At 34.9% G+C, this 23541-nt stretch overlaps 1 protein-coding gene across 2 annotated transcripts in view; it reads right to left on the reverse strand.

Annotated features, from left to right (window-relative positions):
* The window catches only part of c2cd3 (C2 domain containing 3 centriole elongation regulator), a 92785-nt gene that overhangs the window by 44850 nt on the left and 24394 nt on the right, over positions 1-23541 (reverse strand). For both annotated transcript variants that reach the window (XM_039744277.1, XM_039744278.1), the window contains exons 10-20: positions 20281-20478; positions 19872-19984; positions 19659-19777; positions 18955-19086; positions 15647-16129; positions 15318-15469; positions 14845-15088; positions 10917-11085; positions 8393-8576; positions 5163-5338; positions 1178-1313 (exon numbers count right to left, since the gene is read on the reverse strand). In XM_039744277.1, the coding sequence (XP_039600211.1) occupies positions 1178-1313; positions 5163-5338; positions 8393-8576; positions 10917-11085; positions 14845-15088; positions 15318-15469; positions 15647-16129; positions 18955-19086; positions 19659-19777; positions 19872-19984; positions 20281-20478 (2106 nt within the window). The remainder of the gene's footprint in view (positions 1-1177; positions 1314-5162; positions 5339-8392; positions 8577-10916; positions 11086-14844; positions 15089-15317; positions 15470-15646; positions 16130-18954; positions 19087-19658; positions 19778-19871; positions 19985-20280; positions 20479-23541) is intronic.

The raw sequence follows: 23541 nt of genomic DNA on the forward strand, positions 1-23541 counted from the left end.
GACATAGCTCCAACTTGGGTGGTGCTCGAAATGCTGAAAGCAATGGGACAGTCCTGGAGGTGTATGGTTGACAGGCCTGTACAACAAGAGTATACATAGGATCTTTTTAATCAGAAAAATGCACTGACAGAGTGCTGTGAGAGGTGGTAAGGTGGGCACTGAGAAAGTTAGGTGTGAATTAATGGTTAAGGTCTGTGGTAGTGTCAATGTATGAGGGAAAAAACAAACAAATTGGAAAGCTAGTTAGAAAGTGAAAATCATGATGGTTGGAGGCAGTGAATGGTTGAGAGGTGCATGGACAAAGTCCAGATGCCAACCCAGATTCTGGCTTCTGCAAGAGCCTTTCTGGCACTGCAGGGAGAAAGTTATGAAAGCTGTGTGAGAAATAGAATGCAAGAAGCAGCTAAAAAAGACAGAACATGCAGCAAAGCTAGAAAGAACTGGGATGGAAATGATCGGGTCAGGCAGATGTATGGGGTGTCACAGAGTGAGAAGAAGACAAATATTGAATTAGGAGAAAATACTTGATGTGAAGGTGACAGTTGTGCTTAGGAGAAAACAGTTAGGGTGCTCTGGGCATGTGGACTGAAAGCCAGATGATGACTGGGTGAAAAGGTTCACCAAGATGGAGAAGGACAATAATGAAACCAAGAGGGAAGCCAAAGATGTTGATGGAGGGTGTGATAGATGATATGAAAGGTCTCACTGCCAAAGGATGCCCAGGACTGCTCAAAGTGAAGAAAAAAAGATTTGAGGGGGCATCTGATTAGCCTGGGAAAACCTCAAAATGGGCATTAAACTAGAGATTATAAAGATTGAGAAAAATTAAACATACATGAAGTAATGAAAAAGTAAACCCAAAACAGAAACTAATAAAATTAATAAATGTTTTCTCTAAAAACATTTCTTCTGTCTAGAGACCTTGAATAAAATGGCTTTTACCCTCCTTTGTTAATATTTTAACTCTTAACTCTTAACTACAGGTTATGTAGTTCATTGAACAATTAAGCTTTTGAATTAAAAATGTGTTTCTTTAAGGTAAATCATATTTTAGACTTTCATGGCTTGCATAAATGCAATATTAAATGAGAAGAAAATATTTTGAAAATACTATCCTAAAATAATGTGAAAAAGGTAGTATTTACAATAAAGTACAAAAAAAGTAAGTCTTGCTAACCGTGCAGCAGCCTGCAGACCCATTGCCCTGTGAACTTGGACCACCACAGAAACAGCACGGGATGACAATGCACCAGTCTTCTCCTGTCCATCTGTCTTTAGCACTTGCTTGTACTGTATGAAGATATCAATTAAACCTGAAAGGCAATAATATAAATGGAAAATGTTTTTGTGCATAAAATAAGCAATTAATAAGATTAGTAAAATCAAAAAATACATAAATGTAAAGAGAAAATTTCAATAGAATAAAATATGATGATTTAGTTAGGAAAATGTATTATACTTAGTAAATGGGTTAGAAATTTCCAGTGGTGGCACAGTGGTTACTGTTTTTGAATTTCAGTTTCAACATGTGCCCTTTCTGTGGAGCTTACATGCTCTCCCTGAGTATGTGTGTTTTTCTCTGGAGACTTTTTATGTCAGAATACCTGACAACTCTGAATTGGCCCAGCATGAGTGAGTGTGGTATTGTGTATATGACTGTGTCTTACAATACACTGGTGCCCCTCAAGGGTTGATTCCCACATTGCCCTCAGTACTGCCAGGATAGGAACCAACACCTTGCAGTACAGGCTGCATAAATAAGTTAGAAGATGGATATGTGAATAAGAAAACATATAATAGATATAAAATTACTTAGATTAAGGGTATCCAAGTTCTTAAATGATAGAGGTGGGCCTTGCTAGCATAAAAAATTACTTTATTAGACTAATCGCCAAGAAAGATGAAAGTGAAATATGTGGATATTTTTTACTGCCATGTGTTTTTTTCCATTACAACATGGCAAAAATAAAGCACTCACCCATTAATGATACATACAAAGAAACATCTGAGCTATAGGTTCATATTGGCAAACTATTCATAAAGACAAACTTACTTTTTTCCATCGCTGTCTGTTGTGTATATTCAAGAGCATTTCTCAAAAATCATGCAAAATGATCCACCTTTTGCATTAAAACACATCAAATATGTAAATTTATCAACTCGGTTGTTTAAAACAACATGGATGGTATTTGATTTTTTGTTTTTCAAATTCTGTTAAAGCTTTGTTTATTTGCCCCACTTGCATACATAGAGAAAATGACATCAATGTTTGTGAATTACATTAAGTAACTTCAATTTGCAACTTGTTTAACTACAAAAACATTTTTTAAGGTACATGAAATTCAATAAAGACAAAACAATTAGACATGAGATTGATACAATTCACATCCCTATTTTTCAAGATCAAAAGTGTTAATGACGCTGTCTTATACAAAGTTGATCTTGTAATGGTTACTGTGGACATTTTTTGTACAAATATTCTTTGTCCTCTAATAAATCAATCATTGTGGAGTAAGCTTATCAACACAGAATGACTTAATGTGGTTATGATTTTCTTTTTGTGTGAATTTAAAGCAAGGTACGAATATTTAATATGATAGTTATCATCAGAAAATTGGAATAACAATCAGATTATGGACAGGATAAAAATTCAAGGATGCCTGCAGTAAGATTCACAACCTGACCAAAGAAAACGGCTATGCATGATTAACAAAGAAATCTATATTAAACACAGGGCATATAAAAAACCTAAACCATTAGTTGAAACCAATATCATAATGCATTTTAGAAAGGACTTTTAATTTCTTTTGGACCAACTACTGTTATATAATAGTGGAAACAGAAACTGGATAACACTAATAAAAGAAGAATGTTTATAATAAAAGAACGTATAGGAAACTATATTAAAAATATAAACACAGATTCAAAAGGTAGTATGAATGAATCTGACAGCACTTTTAAGCACAATATGAAGACCTATAAGCGCCACCAATTTTAAGAACCCTTTTCAAAACATGCCAGCATTAATATAATTTCCAGAGCAACTTAAATCTACAGTCTTCTTCCTCATTATTCCTCTGAACTGTACAAATCCATTAGCACGTGTGGGCTAATTGAGGCTACATAGAATTGTCTGGTGGCAATCACAAAGGAAAGGAAAACATGCAATATAAGGTGGATATTTTTGTGTTATGTGTAGGATATGTAAAATGTAATTTTTTTTATTAGCACCAAGTGCAAAAATGTACAACTACAGTACTTGTCAAAATACATGTAATTCAGAGTCTAGATTATGGAGTAATATTATTTTGAGTTACACACATTTATTGTACAAAGAAAACAAAAAAAGAATTTCCATGCGAAAACATTTGCCCCTTTCCGATTTCCTTTTATTGTAAATTCTTGACAATGAATGTCAAAATCTATTATTAGATGAGGTACATCTGAATGAATACATTTTTCCTTTTAATTATATCATACATTGAATTTATATAAAAGGTTTCCAACATCAACCAGCACTGGGTGAAAAAGGTAGCTGACCACTTACACATAATTGCACCCTAAACTGCAATGAATATAACCAAACATTTCCTCCAAATTATTATTAATGTTTAATATTACTGTGAAGGAGTTATAGCTTACTCTTCTTACAAAACTGATTTCAATAAGAAAAATGAGTAGGTTTTCAAGTATGAATTGTTTATTGCTGACCCTGCCACAACATCTTTAAAGGGGGGGGTTTAGATATGGCATCTTTTCTTTTCAGTCATTCTGATGTCTACTAGCATTTGTTATTTGGATTATCATCTTGCTGCATGACCCAACTATGCTTCTGGGTTTGCTCTTCAAACTTCCATCTCTTTTAATATATAACATTCTTATTACAGAGTGCTGCGTTTGTCTTCCACTGGACATAGGACACATTTTGCCCAAACAAAATTCCCCCTTTTTGTCTCTTCTGCCAACAGAACATTCTAACAGAAGGCTTGAGGATCAACCAGGTGATCCTAGCAAAGAGTGACGATCAGTTATGTTTTTCTTGATTACTGGTTTCTACCTTGCTGCTCTCCAATGAAGTCCACTTTTACTCTGTGTGTACTGATTATGGATTCATGAATACTGACCTTTTCCAAGGCATAACCTGTAGTTTTTAACACAAGCTAATTTTGAGTAATTTTGACAAGTTACGCACTTCTGGGGAGATTTGGTTCTGTTCTAGGTGGTTCCCATTTTAACTACAGTTTGGTGGACTTTCAGAGCCTTATACACACTAATTTAATTCTGATCAGTACAGGAATTTTCAAATGATCCTTTTAATTGGGTTGACAAACTAGGGGTCAGTTCCTTTTAATAAATAAAAAAAAAACATTTTCAGGTATTACTTATTCTAATGCAGGGGTCACCAACTCCAGTCCTGGAGGGCCCCAGTGGCTGCAGGTTTTTATTCTAACCCTTTTCTTAATTAGTGCACTGTTTTTGCTGTTAATTAACTTCTTTTGAATCTTGTATTTTTAAGATTTTTTTCCTCTGAATTTCTTCATTGTTCCTCTGAATTGCTTCATTTATTTCCTTAAACAGAAATGAAATGTGAAGTGAGTGAGCCAACTAAGACCAACTAAGTCAGGGCCTCAAATACCAACCAATTTCACGCCAACCAGTTGCTTAATTAGGTGCGGATTCTTGTTGTTAATTAAACCCGTTCTTTAATTCAATGGCTTGTTGCTGCTCTCATTATGCAAAGGCATACATTTCTGAAATTGTTGATTTTCTTTTTTCTAAGAGCACTGTTAAAATGTTTTGGGGACCTGAGCAGATCAACATCCTTGAGACTTTCATCGTTCTTTATTTTCAGATATTGTATGATGGACACACTTTATTGGTCATGTTTTGGCTCATTTTGTATCTCATTATTGTTTGGCAACTAATTAAGAAAAAAGAAACAATTAAGGGGTCTAATTCTTAGAGAGCAAGTTGATTAAAATGAATTCAAAAGAAGTTAATTATGAGCAAAAACAGGTCACTAATTAAGAAAAAGGGTTAGAATGAAAACCTGCAGCCACTGGGGCCCTCCTGGACCGGAGTTGGGGACCCCTGTTCTAATGTATGACTTATTAAAATTATCTAAACCCTGTCCATTTTCTTTATGAACATGTTTTACATACCTGTAGGTTGAATGTGGCTATGACTGTCTGTGCTGTCTATTTTCGGAGTAAGGGGAAGGCTAAAATTTTGAGCTCCAGAATTCTGATGTCTCTGCATGGTTACCATGGCACAAAGCTTGGACAAAGGGAGAATACCTCTGGCCACCACTTGTTCTCTTACATTAGGGTAATAATACCTGCAATATCAACAGTTACATATACAGTATTACTTACCAACAATGAACAGAGTTATTACTACCTTAAGTAAAATATCCAATGTATAAGCTGAATTTCTTTTACAGTTAATCTTATTATTGAGAGAGATGTAACATATGCATAGTTTGAACTATTCTACTAAAATGTAAACAAATCAATGAAATTCTATAAACAAAAAACATTTGATTCAGTGTCAATCAACAAAGGCAAATACATATGCAAGTACTCTGTTACTGGGCTCATAAGTTTATTTTGTAAAAGCATTTAATTTATTATTATGGGTGAATTCCAACCCAGGTACACTTCATCATTTTATCAAATTGGTCATAAAGAGTTGTTATCCTTTATGTGCTATATGTTCATTAAGAAATTTATTCTGTTTCTTCTGTTTACTTGCACTCATATCTATTTAAATGCTGCCAGGTTCTGATTCACAGATGTTCAAGGGTAAGTATTCTGATTCCCTTGACTGTCTTTCTTTCCTTTAATATGATTTCTTTCTAGATCTACCTTGACATAACTAAGACATCCAGTAACATGACAAAAAAGATTTTATGTATAGCCTTGCATTTTTAAAACTTTTCTAAATTATTTGTAATTTGATGTAGCTATTGCACTGAAAATTAAGTTGGTTTATACAGAAGTATAGTTGATGGAAAATATTTTACATTTTGTAGAAAGATGCCGAAATAGTTTTAAAAACTCCTTTTTTCAAACTAAAGTATGTAACAGGTTCTTGTTAGGAGTACAACAGGAATAGAAACTTGCAGGTGCTCCACATGTTTGGAATTGATAAAATGTATTTAAAAAAACACTGCTGCTTACCTTATTATTTGCATCTGTGTCTGCTGTTACAGGTATTTTTTAATGAAAAAGAATATACTACTCAATACCTTAACTAGCAAATAAATGAACATTAAACCCAAAAAAGATAATGTGGTGCTACTTGGCATCAGGCTCTCTTGACAACATTGTTTTAGCTTTGCACCCAGATTCCGGTTTGGTTTCAAAGAGACTCATCCTCTTATGACCCTCTCTGGATTTACCTCTACCTTCAATGACTCGAAAGTAGATGTATCTATTATACTACAGTACAACCTCTGTTCAACTGGAAGAACCCTGTATCACTTTCTACATCTCAATATCTGAGGAAAACACTATTTTATCTGAAATTACAGAATAAAGGTATTATACAAACATTTGTTTCCCCTTCTATGAAAGAAACATTAATAAGAATTTCAGCTTTTGTGCCTTTTTATTCCTACCATTATTCTTAATTGGGGAAATTAGAATGATTATCAATATAAAATTGAAGTTTATCAAATAATTGTCAAAATACATTTTTGCCTTTTCAAAACTCCATAAAGATACTGTCACAGATGACCGGGGACACTGCCCGGCCAGGACACCTGGATAGTCCCTGAGTTAGACAATACTTCTCCTCGGCCACGAGAGGGTAGCCACCTGGGGCTATTTGGGGGCCACAGGGATGGAGCTGGGATGCTCTGTATGAGAGGACGCGGCCACCGCCAGGGGGCGCCCGGATAATTAGAGAAGCCTGGATGGCAGCACTTCCGCCACACCAGGAAGTGCTGCCGGAAGTAATTCCAAGGACACCCGGAGTGCTTCCAGGTGCTTTCCTGACACTTCCGCCACACCAGGAAGTGACGTTAAGGGGAGCACCTGGGGCTTATCCGGGTCATAAAAGGGGAAGCCTCCCTCCAGTAGATGAGCCAGAGTTGGGAGGAAGGAGATGAAGCTTGTGAGGAGGACAGGAGGTCAAGGAAATAGAAAGAGAAAGAAGAAGAAAAAAGAAGAAGAGTTGGTGCTTGAAGACATTGTGGTGCTCGAATAGTTAATAAAAAGAAGTGTGTTTGGACATTCTGGTGTCGGTCTGTCTGTGTCTGGGGGTATGCTTTCCACAATACACACAGAACACATTAAATGAATAGACTGAATCTTCAGACTGAAAATTAGCTAAACAATTTTGCTATCCTTACTCCTACTAGCCATCACTGACAACAAAGTATACATTTAACATACCTACAATTGATCAGTTTAGTTTTTGACAAGGACCAAATAAATATAATGAAGAGACTTCATTAAATATTGAGCACCAAACGTGCTAGTTAACACATACCAACATGTAAACCTCTTTAGGTTTTTTAAGCTAGCTATTTAAACAATTCCAACTGCATTGTGGGAATTACTTTAAATAAACAAATTATGAATATATGAGTGAATACATTTCACTACCCAAAAATGAATCTCATGTTTTGTGGCTATTACTACTAACATGCATCATACAATATCAGCACTATTGCCTTATGATCAGTTTACATTTACCTTTATTACCCATCAGCTTGTTGACAAATACAGTAATAGTTACTAAAGAAATAAACCATTAATTTTCTAATCCCAATAATTCTAAACCAGGCAGTAGAGCAGCAGCATCAAATGCAAGCCTACTATGATTAGGACACAAGTGTATTGGACAGCACAGTTGTAAAAGGGCAAATATTGCAAACTATATGATGCATAGGAAAGGTTCACGTATGAACTGAGGACACTAGAGGTATATGTTTTTAAGTCACTATACAACAATAAATTTCTTTACATTAAAACAATAAAATACCCAGTTTAGAAATATGAAAAAAAAAACCAAGGAAAATATACTTATTTCAAAGACAAACTCGGTTAAACCGAGAATTAAACACTAAAAGAGAACCTAGGTTAACACTGAAAATCTGAATGCATCAGGAGTGAAATCACTCTAGCAAGACATTCATGGTTGTAATATGTGAGAAGAAACTACAGTATTGTTTCTATTTTTTTTTTTTTAAAATAATGCTATTGTTCAGTACACTATTAATAATATTATATTTGATTTCTAGCTCACAAATGATTAAACAAACAGCTAAAGTAGAGCACGGACAGTGGACATGAGCCCACCTGCTAATCTAATTTAGCATGTCAGTTATAAATTCTAAAATATAATCTATCCACATGAAAACAAACAACTCCAAAAGTTTTACCTGCACCACACTTCAAAGTTGATGGCACCACCTCCTGATAATCCCTGTCTGGAGCAAGCACTGAGCAGTAGTCTTTGCACTGGAACTTCTGCAGGTGTTACAAGACAGTGAGTCTGGCAGTCGTTGAAAACAGGGTCTGGCACACACAATGTTGTAGTGGTTCGATATGGGTGCAAATGTACTGCTGTGGAAAACATCGTTTGCAATTTATAATTTTAGAAGATTCGATCAGAAATGATAATCATATACAGTATAGGATTTTAACTCAATCAAGGATATTACATTCTACACATATTTTTGGTTTATATTACAAAAGTATAAACATTTACAGTATATTACAAAAGTTTTAATATCCCTATTGAAATTTCACTTATTGTAAAATCTGAAATTAAATTAAATCATGGAAGACCTTTGCCCACATTGAATAAAACCTTGTAAAAAATATTTTGAATTGAAAAATAAATTAACAATTTTCATGAAAGTAAAAATCTCATACATGTGCATGGTAGAAGTGGAGAAAAAACTGTTAAGAGTTCTTGAATATTTTTCTTTGAAATATATGATCAACACATTAAGCACAAGTATCAGAACTTTTTTTCCCATATTTTTGTGCCATCTGTAGGCATAAAAGAAGCAGGTGAAGAAAATCACCTTTGTACAGAATTAGGAACGTGACTGGTTACAAATGGTGTGTAAAATTACACAGTCATTTATTCATTGCTCTTTAACTTTTGTTTTTCCTAAAAATGATCCATGTTTTTTTACAAAAATATTGTAGGGAACAAGATCTTTTTAAAGATGAAAAAATCTGATTCAATATTTCTTAAATTCTGCCTTAGAATCAACAAAAGCTGACATTTTAAATAAAGGTGTGCAGACTTTTGACAAACTATATATCAAATGCACGTTTCTTTTTCAATATTACATATGCAGTTGCTATTTTTTTGTGCAAAATTAAGTAATGTGTTTTGTGTTAAAATATTAATTAATAAGCCCTTGACATTAAGACTCTCAAGGAAAGTCTCCCATTTTTAAGAAAGTACTGAGTGAGGAGACAGAATTTACTAATCTAATTTTTCCTATAAGCAGCATCCCTCCCTATATTTCATATGTAAATGTGGGAACAAACTCAATATGCAACAACTGTTTTACTATTGTTATTCTCATTACCATGTAGATGGATTATAAGAACATGGCTACATAAATAAAATAATAAGTGGAAAATGAGCCGGATTTAAAGATGCGTGTAATTTCAATTATTTAATGTAGGACTGGAGCAATAATGAAAAAGACCAAAAGAGTAGATGCAAAAAGCTAGCAGTACCATATTTACTTATTGTTATTATATACCATAAAACCTTTGCTTAAAAAGCTGAACTTGATGCTACTTTACAGATTGCAAAAAGCAGCATAAAGAAAAACATTTAAACTCAAGTTTATTAGCGATTTTGTATTGGGATTTCAGATACAACCATGATATGCTACTAAAATTAGGTTGCTTTCGCACAGAAAATGACTAAACTGCTGACCATCTAAACTTAGAAACAAATATGTGAATATTCTTATTTTACTCATACTAAATGGCTTAGCTGATTAAATTTTGGCTGCAAGGTGCTACTAAGAGCTCTCTGCTGTCAAAAACTGGCTTCAGATGGTATGCATGATCTTAACTGTATAAGATGATAGTTTCTGCCCTCAGATATCTGAAAACAAAACTACAATCAAAATAGCTACTTTTGGAAACTTTGTATTTCTCTGTCTGGAGTAAAATCTTTAACTAAACCCCCCAAAATATTTTAAAATAATATTAAAATAATTTTGTAACGCAGAAACTAAATTCTTGTAAATCACATTTTACAAGAAAAGGTCACCTGGTTTGGAAGTTTTACTCAAAGCAGTTGTTACTATTCAAGTTTGTATCAGTTCCAGCCAGAAACACCTAGCAGTGGGTTAAAGAATAACATGAGACATAAAAATGCCCACTGTCTATTTAAATAGTTTAGAAATATATACTTTGTCTTCTTTCTCCGTATGACTAAGGAGAGTAACCACACAGAGTTATATAAAAAAAAAAATTTCTTTTGGCCAAACAAACGTTTGTTAAATTCTTTATTTATGCTTGTTGTTACTAGCTTTTAAAACAATAAAATTTTTTTAAACTTGAGGTGGAAATTTATGTTATGTTTCCATGTCACTCAGAGTGATTTATAACCTTGATTTACAACCCCTTTTGATCATACTTAAAGTTAACATTTATTTAAATGACAAAATAACTGAAGTTTACAGTTAACCATTCTCCAAAGGTAAATTCTATTGAATGGCAGAGTTTGGATTATGACATTTGTGAACATGTACATGTACACTATAACTTTAGAGCCAATGCTGACTTAGGAAGTGTCAGCCAAAAAAAATTGCTGCTATTAAGAGACCTTTTGATATATAACTAGCAAATTTCCTATCAATTAACAGAAAAATAAAAGAACATTCCAATAAAAATATTGCATTAACAGAAACTATGATTTACCTGCTTCCAAAATATTAGAGTCCATTTCTGGGTCCTGGGTTGGAAAATAGTATTGAACATAGCAGTCTGCTTCTCCCCAGACAGTTGATTGTAGTGGTATTAGTCCTTTCACTTTTTCTACTTTAATTTCAAATACATGTTCCCTGCTTGATGTTTCCTTTCTGTCATTCTGTGTGGCAAAAAAGAGTACTATAGGTCATATTAAGATATAAACTAATATATACTGTTTTTAAAAAAATTGTATTTGTTTAATGATATACTGTTCCCGATTTCTAGCCTAATTTCTGCTAGTTTATTTTCCGACAGCTTCTTAATCAGAAGCCAAGTATGTTTAACCCTGTATCTAATTTTCATCTTTTTCTTCTGACAGCTGTGCTCAAACACTGGAATGTGTAAGATTATCTTAAAATTATTATTCAGCTACTTACATGCATTTTCCTGACTTTGTCATGATTTGGTCAATTCAGAAATGTCCAATAATAATTGCCCACTCAAAAAAGAAATGTACAAATTTACTTCTCGAGTTGAAGCAATTGTGTATATACTTACTTTCTATACTTACACTATAATAATGCAAATCACCCCAATTTAAATTAACCATTGCAATGGAAAATACTATTCAATATACTGCTCATTGTTAATTAGCTGTTTTAAAATAAGTAATACCTGTACAACAAAATCTTGAAAAGAAATAGTAAACTTACAAAAGGCTTTTATGAGATAAAGTAAAGGACAACAGAATATCTGCTGATAAATTTTTAAGTATTTGTACAATTTTTGATTTAGAATTAAGTACATAAACACCTGAAATAAAGTTAAATATCTATACTAATAAAAGGCAAAGCCCTCACTGACTCACTGACTGACTGACTGACTCACTCACTGACTCACTTATCACTAATTCTCCAAGTTCCCGTGTAGGTAGAAGGCTGAAATTTGGCAGGCTCATTCCTTACAGCTTACTTACAAAAGTTAAGCAGGTTTCATTTCGAAATTCTACACGTAACGGTCATAACGGTCGACAATGTCCGCCATGTTGAACTTTCTTATTTATGGCCCCATCTTCACGAAATTTGGTAGGCGGCTTCCCTCGCTAACCAAAACCGATGTACGTACTTATTTCGGTGGTATGACGCCATTGTCGGCCGCCATATTGAACTTTCCAACATCACTAATTCTCCAACTTCCCGTGTAGGTAGAAGGCTGAAATTTGGCAGGCTCATTCCTTACAGCTTACTTACAACAATTAAGCAGGTTTCATTTCGAAATTGTCCGCGTAATGGTCATAAAGGTCAACAACGTCCGCCATGTTGAACTTTCTTATTTATGGCCCCATCTTCACGAAATTTGGTAGGTGGCTTCCCTTAGCTAACCGAAACCAATGTATGTGCTTATTTCGGTGGTATGACGCCACTGTCAGCCGCCATATTGAATTTTCCAACATCACTAATTCTCCAACTTCCCGTATAGGTAAAAGGCTGAAATTTGCAAGGCTCATTCCTTACAGCTTACTTACAAAAGTTAAGCAGGTTTCATTTCGAAATTCTACGCATAATGGTCATAACGGTCAACAACGTCCGCCATGTTGAACTTTCTTATTTATGGCCCCATCTTCTCGAAATTTGGTAGGCGGCTTCCCTCCACTAACTTAAACCAATGTACGTACTTATTTCGGTAGTATGATGCCACTGTTGGCCGCCATATTGAACTTTTCAACAGTCTTTGTTACTTATGGGCCCATCTTCAAGAAATTCTATCGATCAAAGAACTGTCACTTACCGAGTGGTTTCCATGCCCGGAGATACCACCTACCTTTTCTATTCTCTTTGTTACATATTGCACGGCCATATCAGGCTCACTCTTGATATCCGGAGGAACATTCTGTCTTATGTATTGAATGACTGGGACAGGTTCAAGGTGTGGACTGATGACGGTACAGGAGATAATTATACTACACAGGAGCACTAGAAGAGTGAAATACTTAAGCCCTTCACCTATGGTTCTGCATGCGAGTTGATGGCTGCCGCTGAATTGTTCGGTTGTCGCTTTCAAGTGTACCGAAATGGCCAAATATTTTAGACCTTTCGACAACCGCCAATGCCTCTTAAACATCTTAGATTCACAGGTGACGATTTCAGTAGTGGACACTTTGATGTTTATGAATGTTTAAACTCTCAAAAGCTGGATGTGATTTTATCGATGAAACCGGTTGTGTGCTTACAACACTTGACAGATGCCAAATGTCACTTCAACACAATAAATCCTGCAAATACTGTCGTAATTGAAACAAACCATGAAACTCAAACCGATTATGACAGCAGCAATCCAAGCTGTGAGATTTGAGACAAGATTACTGTTCACATGGCCAACTGTAAGTTACATGCTCAAGAGTAAGCTCAGCGCACAGCTTGGTCATGTTACAACCGGAGGGCCGAACTGACAACATGGTATACAAAGAGATCCTTAACAAATAATTATTGGCATATTGTCCCACAGTTTAAAAAGGTTTCATTTTCTTCTTAATAAAAATTTGAATGCAGTACTTCACCGCTGCGAAGCGCGGGTATTTTGCTAGTTAAAAATAAAACTGTCTCTAACAATGTACTGATCACTCCTTAAAATGAAATGTAGGTACTACTGTCCTCCACTAGTTTAAAGACTGAGAAACTCAGAGGCTTACTACTTTACTTTAGACTTACTTTAATCTTACTAAACTCCCCGTTACATATTGACTCTATAAAAAGTGCAACAAGAACCACGATACAAAAAATGATGTGGCTGTAACAAAATAACCTTCTAAAAAAAGATACATTGAACAAAGTATATAAACGTACAGGTAAATCATTGATTAACCTCCTTGGTGGTAACCACAAGCATCTCGCAAATCTAAGTAAAAGGGTTATACTTGAGTGTCTCTGTTGACATCTAATGGATTAAATAATATGCTGCAAAGAAACAATGAAGTGGGGCGGAGCCTTCAACAACAAACACACAATGACAAGCAAACCAAAAGCTATAAAGCCAGTTATAGAACAAACTGAGACTGAACCATTAGTTGAATCAAGTGATAGTGATATCGATGTAAATTGGTCATTATATGTTGACATTAATAGTGAAACCAATGCATAAGGCACTCTACAACCAAATCACTATAATATGCCTGCATGAAGTGCAGCCTTCAGTGGCTCAAAAATGTAGTCATTTTTCAACTTGCTGAATCCTAATACAGGGTCACGGAGGTCTGCTGGAGCCAATCCCAGCAAACACAGGGCTCAAGGCAGGAATAAACCCTGGGCAGGGCGCCAGTCCACCGCAGGACACACACGCACACCTACCACACACTATGGACAATTTAGGATCACCAACGCACCTAACCTGCATGTCTTTGGACTGTGGGAGGAAACCGCAGACACTGGAAGAACATGCAAACTCCACGCAAGAAAGACCCGGGAAGCGAACCCAGGTCTCCTTACTGCAAAGACTGTTGACCTCCCAAGCACAGTTCCCAATGCAGCAACTGTCAATGCTCATGTTAGGGGAAACGTGGAAGTCACTAAATCTTGCACTGTGGTTGTTTACAAAAACCCAATGGGCAGCAACAATCATGCACAAGGAATAGAAAAAAAGAAAAAAAAAATAATAAAAATGAGCAAAAACACATTTCTACTATTCCACTTGTAATATTGGGCACTGGAGACTGTTTCCAAAACATATCACACGAAGGATGTCTATTAAATTTGCATCAGTACAGCAGTGGATACTAGACATAACTTTCCTGCTGTATTTACATTGACATTTTAGTATTAACATGTTTCTGTTACACATAACACTTTTTCTTGTTGAAAAAAAATCAACATTCTTGGTTAATTGTTTTGGGAGTAAACATAACACTAAGGAGGTTAAAGAAAAAGTTAAACAACACACTTACCACTGATGAAGTGTTAGGCAGCTGGTCTAAGAAATGAGAAGGTCTTTTAATTACATAGTCTGGTGCCTCTTCTTCAGTTTTTAAACGCTGTAATGATATAATTTGCTCCCCAGAGCCCATAGCTAACAGGACTCTTAGACTGCCTCGACTGCAGCCTGCAAAAACATCAATAACTGGCATATAGCTATCTACTCCAACTACTGGATACTGAGCCTGAAGTAGGAGATGGCGAACCTTGGGGTCTCTGGAATGAACAAAATAAGATATCCAAAAATATGTATTTTTACTGATGAGAAGAAGCAAATGATATGAAGATATGCCCATTATAACTTCATACACTACCAATTGCTATGTTTATAGTAAGAACGGCTTTGCAAAATGTTTTCCCTCATTACTCTGTGACATTTCATTGTATTTTAATTTTTGACTAGTTTTGATATAACAAATGGCATAATAAAAGAAATAATACAAACCTAAAAGACATGTAAAACTGATGCAGAGGGAGTTTGGTTAAGCCAAGCAGAGTATCCTGACTTGTGCCAGAACCTTTTTTCCACACCTCAATCACCATCACATTATTCTTCATTCTCTCCAAAAGTCTTGGAGATATGGTTAGTGGGGTCACCTAAAATAATAACCAGGAGGTCAATGGATGCACTAGAATCTAATACACAAAACGTGTAAGATGGACAAGGACATTGACAACTGTGAAAAGTGGTCCATAAAGTCATTGTCAAGTGAAATCACATAATATGGGTGCATTTCAACTCATAAATCAAATAAAAATGATCCATGCATTTACCTGCAGGAAACTGAAAGCTGGTTGACTTTGACCCCATATCACAGGGGACCTAGTGACTTCTTCGGTGCCAAAAAACTTGCAATTCAAATAAACATTATAGGGCTTCATTGATCCTGATGAAAAATCCTTTCCCTCTGGAACCATCAACAAGACATGAAACAAAGTTTCATCTTCTTCGCAGACATAGTTGACTTGCTGACATAAACTGTAGTCTTTTTGTGTATCTGTTGTTTGAATCACATTTATTCTTGGTTCTTCATTTACAATTTGAGGACTGTCCATGTGTACTTGCATTTTTGGAGAACTAGGTTGGGTACTGTAGCCAGTGACACCATCAGTATACTGTCTTTTTTTATAATCCACTTGAAGAAATTCATTTTGCTGAGCACCACTTGCATCACACAGTTTAGATTTGTCTGCTCCTGTGGTACTGGAATTAACTAGTTGTAAATCTTTACTTTCCTTATTTAGCTCAACAGAAACCTTTAAATTAGAGCAAAACACAATATGTCAACTGTTTCTGTCACCAAAACAAAACAAATAATCTCAGCACAATTAATTTTACATTATACAAACATCACATGTGGGTAGTGAACTCTAAAAGAATTGACTCTGGGCTCAAAACTAGGGTTAAGGTCACATGCATAGTTATACTATTTGTACCAGTTAATCACATTTCTATGGTTTTTATTTATTTTCATGGCTTAGAGAACCTGTTCATGATATGTGTTATGATCACTAAGAAGTATGGAGGACAGCTCACATAAGACAGTAAAGTGCAGACATTTGTTACATGACAGGAGTTGCAAACTATTATTTTTCTTTCATTTGCCAAATCATATATTTCAGGCATAAAAAAACAGTAATAACCTTGCTGGCCAAACAAAAGTATTTGGTACAAATATGCTGTTATTAGAGTTATGAGGACAAAAAATAACACTCAATGACAGATTCTTTCTTCCCCCACCACCACAGCACTAAAGGACAATATTACATCTTAGGCATACATTATTTTATATGAGCATTTTATTTTATTTTACTATTAGGCAAAATTAAGCATGCCATCTATAACAGTGAGAAGACAAGTTCAGGATGCTGGCAGAATTTCAAAGAAATAGTCCAAGTTTGCTGGAGCAAAAACTGACAATACTTTTTGCAATGTAATTTTTAAGATCACTTTGTTTTGTCATGTACAGTCCTATAATGGTTTCATGTCTCTTAATGTTTCACCTCTGTCTTGTTTATTTATTTATTTTTTTTAAAGTTTTGTCTTTATTTTACTTTTACTTTTTATGTAGACAAACCTTATCCTGACAGAGTTTAGAGAAGATGGATGGGTGAAATCTGAAGAGAGCAAATGAATTCAATATTTTAAAGAAGTTTAAATTGTATAATAAAATGAACTAGGAATTGTGCTTCTAACTTATACAGTGATGCTTGATAAGAACAAAATGGATTTAAAAGATTTTAGTATAAGGCTATGGGTGGCACAGTGGTAGCGCTGCTGCCTCACAGTAAGGAGACCTGGGTTCACTTCCCGGGTCCTCCCTGCGTGAAGTTTACATGTTCTCCCCGTGTCTGCGTGGGTTTCCTCTGGGTACTCCGGTTTCCTCCCACAGTCCAAAGACATGCAGGTTAGGTGCACTGGCGATCCTAAATTGTCCCTAGTGTGTGGGTGTGTGTACTGCGGTGGGCTGGCTCCCTGCCCGGGGTTTCTTTCCTGCCTTGCGCCCTGTGTTGGCTAGGTTTGGCTCCAGCAGACCTTCGTGACCCTGTAGTTAGGATATAGTGGGTTGGATGATGGATGGATAGTATAAGGTTGTAACATAAGATAATGTGTAAAAAGTTAAGGGGTCTGAATAATTTCTGAAAGCATTGCAATATGACCATCATTGTCTATGGATTTTGTATATTTTTACTTTAGCACTGCTATATCATTGGTACTCTATCTCAGCATCTGGACTATAAGTTTTTTCCTGCCTATCCCTTTACTCTCTAGGGTGCACAATAGAGGGACAATTGAAAATTTTGAATATTTTGAAAGTCATAAATAGCTCTGTTTAAATTGTGTCCTTTTGGCAAACTACACATAAATATTCTGGATTCTCACTAGCTCCATATTTATTGTAGAGTGTTCAATTAGACTTCTGCTACCCTTCTTCCTCTTTTTATTACTCCATTTTAAGGTTCTAATTCATACTGTACTTACATTTTTGTCTATTTTAACTCTGCACAAATTGTTAAATCCCAGAACCAAGCCAATCTGAACTAGCAGTGCTGCTAATTTTTCCATTTGCATTGTTTATCCTTACAATGAGATTTATAAAGCAAGTGAGAAGCATAAAGTATTACAAACCTTCTATAATTTTACTATTTACAGAGTCATTTAGGATTTGTGTAGTGGTAACGGTACATACTGATGTCCACAAAGTAAATACTGTATGTAATATACTGTCTATACCTAGTGTTACTGTTTACAAAATGTGTGTGATAAAAGAAGGAAAAATAAACTAATTCAATTAGACAGAATATTGCCAATGTTTGACTATACAATAGTCTGGTACATTTATCTTTTTTGCACGTTTGATTTTGAGCTTTGTACAGTGTGACCCTTTTTTTGAAAGGGTTTCTTGTCAGTCTACCAAATGAACATCTTAAGGGAAAGGTTCTTTGCTGTGGTGGAAGCAGGGAGATAAATTGACAGGATGATAAAGATAGTACCATTTTTTGTGGAAAAACTGTGAGTCTTGAGTGTAGTAACAGTTTATGTGACTTCTATGTAATTTCCAGCTTTAATGAGAAATTGATACAAAAAAATATTGTGTTGGGCTAGTATACAAAATTAGACTTTTACTTTTTCTTTCAGTAAATGAATATGCTTATTTCAATATAGAGTCATGGGGAGCTAAAGTCTCTCCCAGTATTAGTGGGTGTGGAGCACAAGCCTACTATGGACACAGTGCCAGTCCTTCACAAAAAAGGATGGCTAGATGGAAGGATGAATAGACGACTCATTCACTCACTCATTCACAATTTAGAGCTTTCATTCCAGTGAACCTAAAAGGGTTTGAGAATACAGAAGTAAGCTAGAGTAAACTTGAGCACCACAGAAAACATGGCAAGTCAATACAAAAAATATTTGGACCAAGAGTTAAGCGCACAGTTCTGGAGTTGTGACGTATAAACTCTTACTACTGTAGCATCATGCACACCCCAATGTAAAAACCTGTTCCATAGGTGCCACACTATTGCCATTTTATTTTACTAGTGTTTAAAAATGAAATATTCTTAATAATGTTGTTCCTTACCATCAAAGAACCAAAATGCTGCTTTTCACTGTCTTCCGTCAACCCTACAATAGTCAGCTCAGATGACGAACGCAACAGTTCAGACTGCATGACATCCCGTAATGGAAAATATGCTTTCCCGAAAGGAACAGGCTATTGAAAGAAGGAAGGAAGGTAAAAGATATTATGCTATTTTATTTTTTGTTTTTCTCACTGTTTTGGTTTACTGCCAGTCAATAAATAACATAAGACAATTTTAATGGTGTTGTTTCTGTCTAGAAATCTTTGGTATAATGTCTCTTCAGAAAATCCATGTCATAACTACAAAAAATGTGTCTTTCCAGTACATCTTTTTCTTAAATTCTGGGTCCTTCCAATCAATGTTTTTTAAACCATTGTTGAAACATTCTTAAATTATGGGTTATTGAGTTTAGACTGATGGACAAAAAAATGGCAATTTTATCCATTTAAAATTAAATTTACAAAACAATAAAGTGTGCAGAAAGTGAATGCTTTCTGAGTCCACTGCAGTTGTGAGTGTACAGATACAAAACAAGAAAAACTGTTAGCCTGCTGTACTTCAATTTCAAAAAATGTGTGTAAAAAATTTCACTGTATCCTGAGTGCAGGTTTCCTTGGAAAAAGGTACTAAATACACCAAAGTACCAAATAAATAATAAAACAAAATAAAATAAATAAATAAAAAAAGAAAACTAAAACTCTACCTTTTTTTGGGTACTTTTCCTTGCAAATATTTTGAATTCCAAATCTGTGTTCCACCACTGTTCAATTACTAAACCACTGAAATGTACAGGATAGTTGGAGCGATGCTGAAATTTTACCACTACAAAAACATAAACGATAATGTACAAATTACAATTATGATTTTGTGATTTTTATGAATTGGAGTTTAAATTAAAGAGTCTGCATAATAGTACCTCCTCCAACAATTTTGCTAGAGACGGCCCGTGTCACTTCCGTAGCCATTGCAGCTCTTCCAGTTTCACCTTTGGAAGATGTGTTTGGAAAGCGATACTCCACAAAATAAGTGCTAAGGAAACAAGCAATAATCAGAAGTCTATTTTAAAGCATAACAGGTCAGCTAATGTTTTGGGCATTGTGGCATTAATGCCATTATAATACTTTAACATTATTACAGGTTAGTTGTTTAATTTCAATGTCTATGTATATTCCACTTTCTATTAATTGACTGCAAATGATTTATAATTTTTGTAATTAAACAAAAACACAGCCAATTATTAACATTTCATCATTTTAATAAGCATCAAAAAAATAACAATATCACATTCAATCTTTTTTTTGCTAAGCAGTAACTCAGAAAAATACCATTTTCGGGCTGATCGAGGCCTTGGTGGTTTTCCTTTTTGAGCCTTTTGTAATGATGTAGACTGATCACTATCTGGAGGAATTTTCAAATTTTCAATGGTTAACCTTGCAAGAGAAATCTGACCCAGACTGGCTAACTGATCAACAGTAAGATCAACTGAAGATATTGGCTCTGCTTCCTTTGTAGAAATTATTGATCTGGTTACAAAATGAAATGTAATTATATGTTAGAATAAAAATTATATATTCAATATAACTGAAACATACAGAATCACAGTTTGAATAAGTTACAAATTATGATGCAGGTAAGTAAACAGACAACATATATTATATAACTCACATTAGACCTATGTATTTGGTCATTTAATACTGTAAATTAACAGTCTCTTGGTTGTTCAGATAGGAATGAATTTAGTAGTAGTGTGAAATGTACATGATACAGTAAAAACATTATTTACATGTGCAACCAACATTCAACATCACCATTCCCCAGTACAATAATCATCAAAAATGCATTAAAATACAGCTGCATTTTATTTAATAGAAAACAAAAATCAACATAAAGGATGTTCTCCTTACCCCTACCTGAAATGTTGTAGGGAAAAATCCTTGAGGAATACTCATATATAAAGGGCATGTCAATGAGTTTTCACCACTAGATTAAAGGACTGTTTGTTTTCTCTTCAAGCCATACTCAGCTACTGGTCATTAACATCATAAACAACTCTTACGCTGCAGTCACCTGATTTTACCAGTTGTGTCACTACACTCTTCATTTGGATGATTATGTTTAAAAGGGTTGAATCTGTTTTTATTTTCTGTATTCATTATTTATGGCTGTATATTTTGTCTGTTATTTTTAACACTTAGTGTTGGATTTATTGCCTGATTTAATTAATTACGCATGACTATAAATTTGAACACAAGTATGCGTGTAATGGAAGGGCATATTTTCTAGTGTTGGTTTCTGCCTTGGATCTGATGCCGATGAGATAGGCTCTGGATTAAGGCAAAAAGATAGGTGGAAAGATCATAAATGTATGTCAGTGTTTAACATTACATTAACACCATCTCAAAATCTGCAACATATTTTATTTCACAAAAACACTTCACATCTGCATTAAATGTTTTACTCAAAAGATTATAAACAGTAAAGCTGATGCCTCTATAAAGGTGACAGATTTCATTTGTTATTTGTTTACATTTCATATTCTTGTCTGAAGAATTTTGTTGAGTGAGCAAAACGTGGATGTATCATGGCAATCTCTAGTGCACTTGTATTTGGTTATGCAGAAAGAGATATTACTGTGATTTTTCCAAAAGATATTCACACGTAGGGATCTTGAAAACAAATTAGACCTAAAAATCACTACATTTTACAACATATTTTGGGTCCGAAAGGGAGAGACAGAAAGGTGCGGAAAATTGTTTCCTGAACAACATGAATTAAGCTGGTTGCTTAGTAGGGTATCTTGGGCCACAGATCTCCAGGGAACAGTTAAGGAATTAAGAAATCATGACACTGAGATCACAATGTATGGGGAAAATAATCACTAGTGCAAATACTATTGCACTTGTTACAGTATAATACATACAACAAAAGGAAATTGAAGCTAAATTAGGTCATGTTTTAGTACCATTGCAAGCTTTCATACTCCTCATTAAACACAACATAAAAAATCCATATACGTACTAAACTGTGAACTAAGCAATTGGTCAAGTATTGGGCATTATTGTTTGCATATATAAAATGTAATGTATGTCCTTTTGATAGGTGCAACGCTTGTTGTACAACAGAAACAGTGAAATGAAAATGAAACACAGGCCTAAAATGTAGGCCTTTGGAACCTGTAATCACATATACATATTGTCCAAGGGCTCAATAAAACAAAGGAAAATAGTTTTTAGAAACAACCAAAAAGCTACTAATAGTAAAAAAAAAAAAAAAATTATAATAATAAGAAAACACACATATACAGTTAGGTCCATAAATATTTGGACAGAGGCAACTCTTTTCTAATTTTGGTTCTGTATATTACCACAATGAATTTTAAATGAAACAACTTACAGCAAGAGCCCCTGAAATAAAGGGATTGTGTTAAAAAAATGCTTTAGTTGCCTCACATTTTTATGCAATGTTTTTGATCAACCCACTGAATTAAAGCTGAACGTCTGCACTTCAACTGCATCTGAGTTGTTTCATTTAAAATTCATTGTGGTAATGTACAGAACCAAAATTAGAAAAGAGTTGTCTCTGTCCAAATATTTATGGACCTAACTGTACCTAGTGTGAAGCACAACTCATGCATGTAGATAGCTATATTTTTTAAACTTAGAGACCTAAACATTTCACATTACATTTAAGGTGATAAGAAATGCATTTTCAAGGTTTTTGTCTTTAACTTTAAAAACATTACATATAAATTATAAACCAGATTCCAAAAAAGTTGGGACACTATACAAATCGTGAATAAAAACTGAATGCAATGATGTGGAGGTGCCAACTTCTAGTATTTTATTCAGAATAGAACATAAATCACGTAACAAAAGTTTAAACTGAGAAAATGTATCATTTTAAGGGAAAAATATGTTGATTCAGAATTTCATGGTGTCAACAAATCCCAAAAAAGTTGGGACAAGGCCATTTTCACCACTGTGTGGCATCTCCCCTTCTTCTTACAACACTCAACAGACGTCTGGGGACCGAGGAGACCAGTTTCTCAAGTTTAGAAATAGGAATGCTCTCCCATTCTTGTCTAATACAGGCCTCTAACTGTTCAATCGTCTTGGGCCTTCTTTGTCGCACCTTCCTCTTTATGATGCGCCAAATGTTCTCTATAGGTGAAAGATCTGGACTGCAGACTGGCCATTTCAGTACCCGGATCCTTCTCCCACGCAGCCATGATGTTGTGATTGATGCAGAATGTGGTCTGGCATTATCTTGTTGAAAAATGCAGGGTCTTCCCTGAAAGAGATGACGTCTGGATGGGAGCATATGTTGTTCTAGAACCTGAATATATTTTTCTGCATTGATGGTGCCTTTCCAGACATGCAAGCTGCCCATGCCACATGCACTCATGCAACCCCATACCATCAGAGATGCAGGCTTCTGAACTGAGCATTGATAACAACTTGGGTTGTCCTTGTCCTCTTTGGTCCAGATGACATGGCGTCCCAGATTTCCAAAAAGAATTTCGAATCGTGACTCGTCTGACCACAGAACAGTCTTCCATTTTGCCACACTCCATTTTAAATGATCCC

Source organism: Polypterus senegalus, chromosome 2 (assembly GCF_016835505.1).
Source record: "Polypterus senegalus isolate Bchr_013 chromosome 2, ASM1683550v1, whole genome shotgun sequence".
NCBI classification, from domain to species: domain Eukaryota; kingdom Metazoa; phylum Chordata; class Cladistia; order Polypteriformes; family Polypteridae; genus Polypterus; species Polypterus senegalus.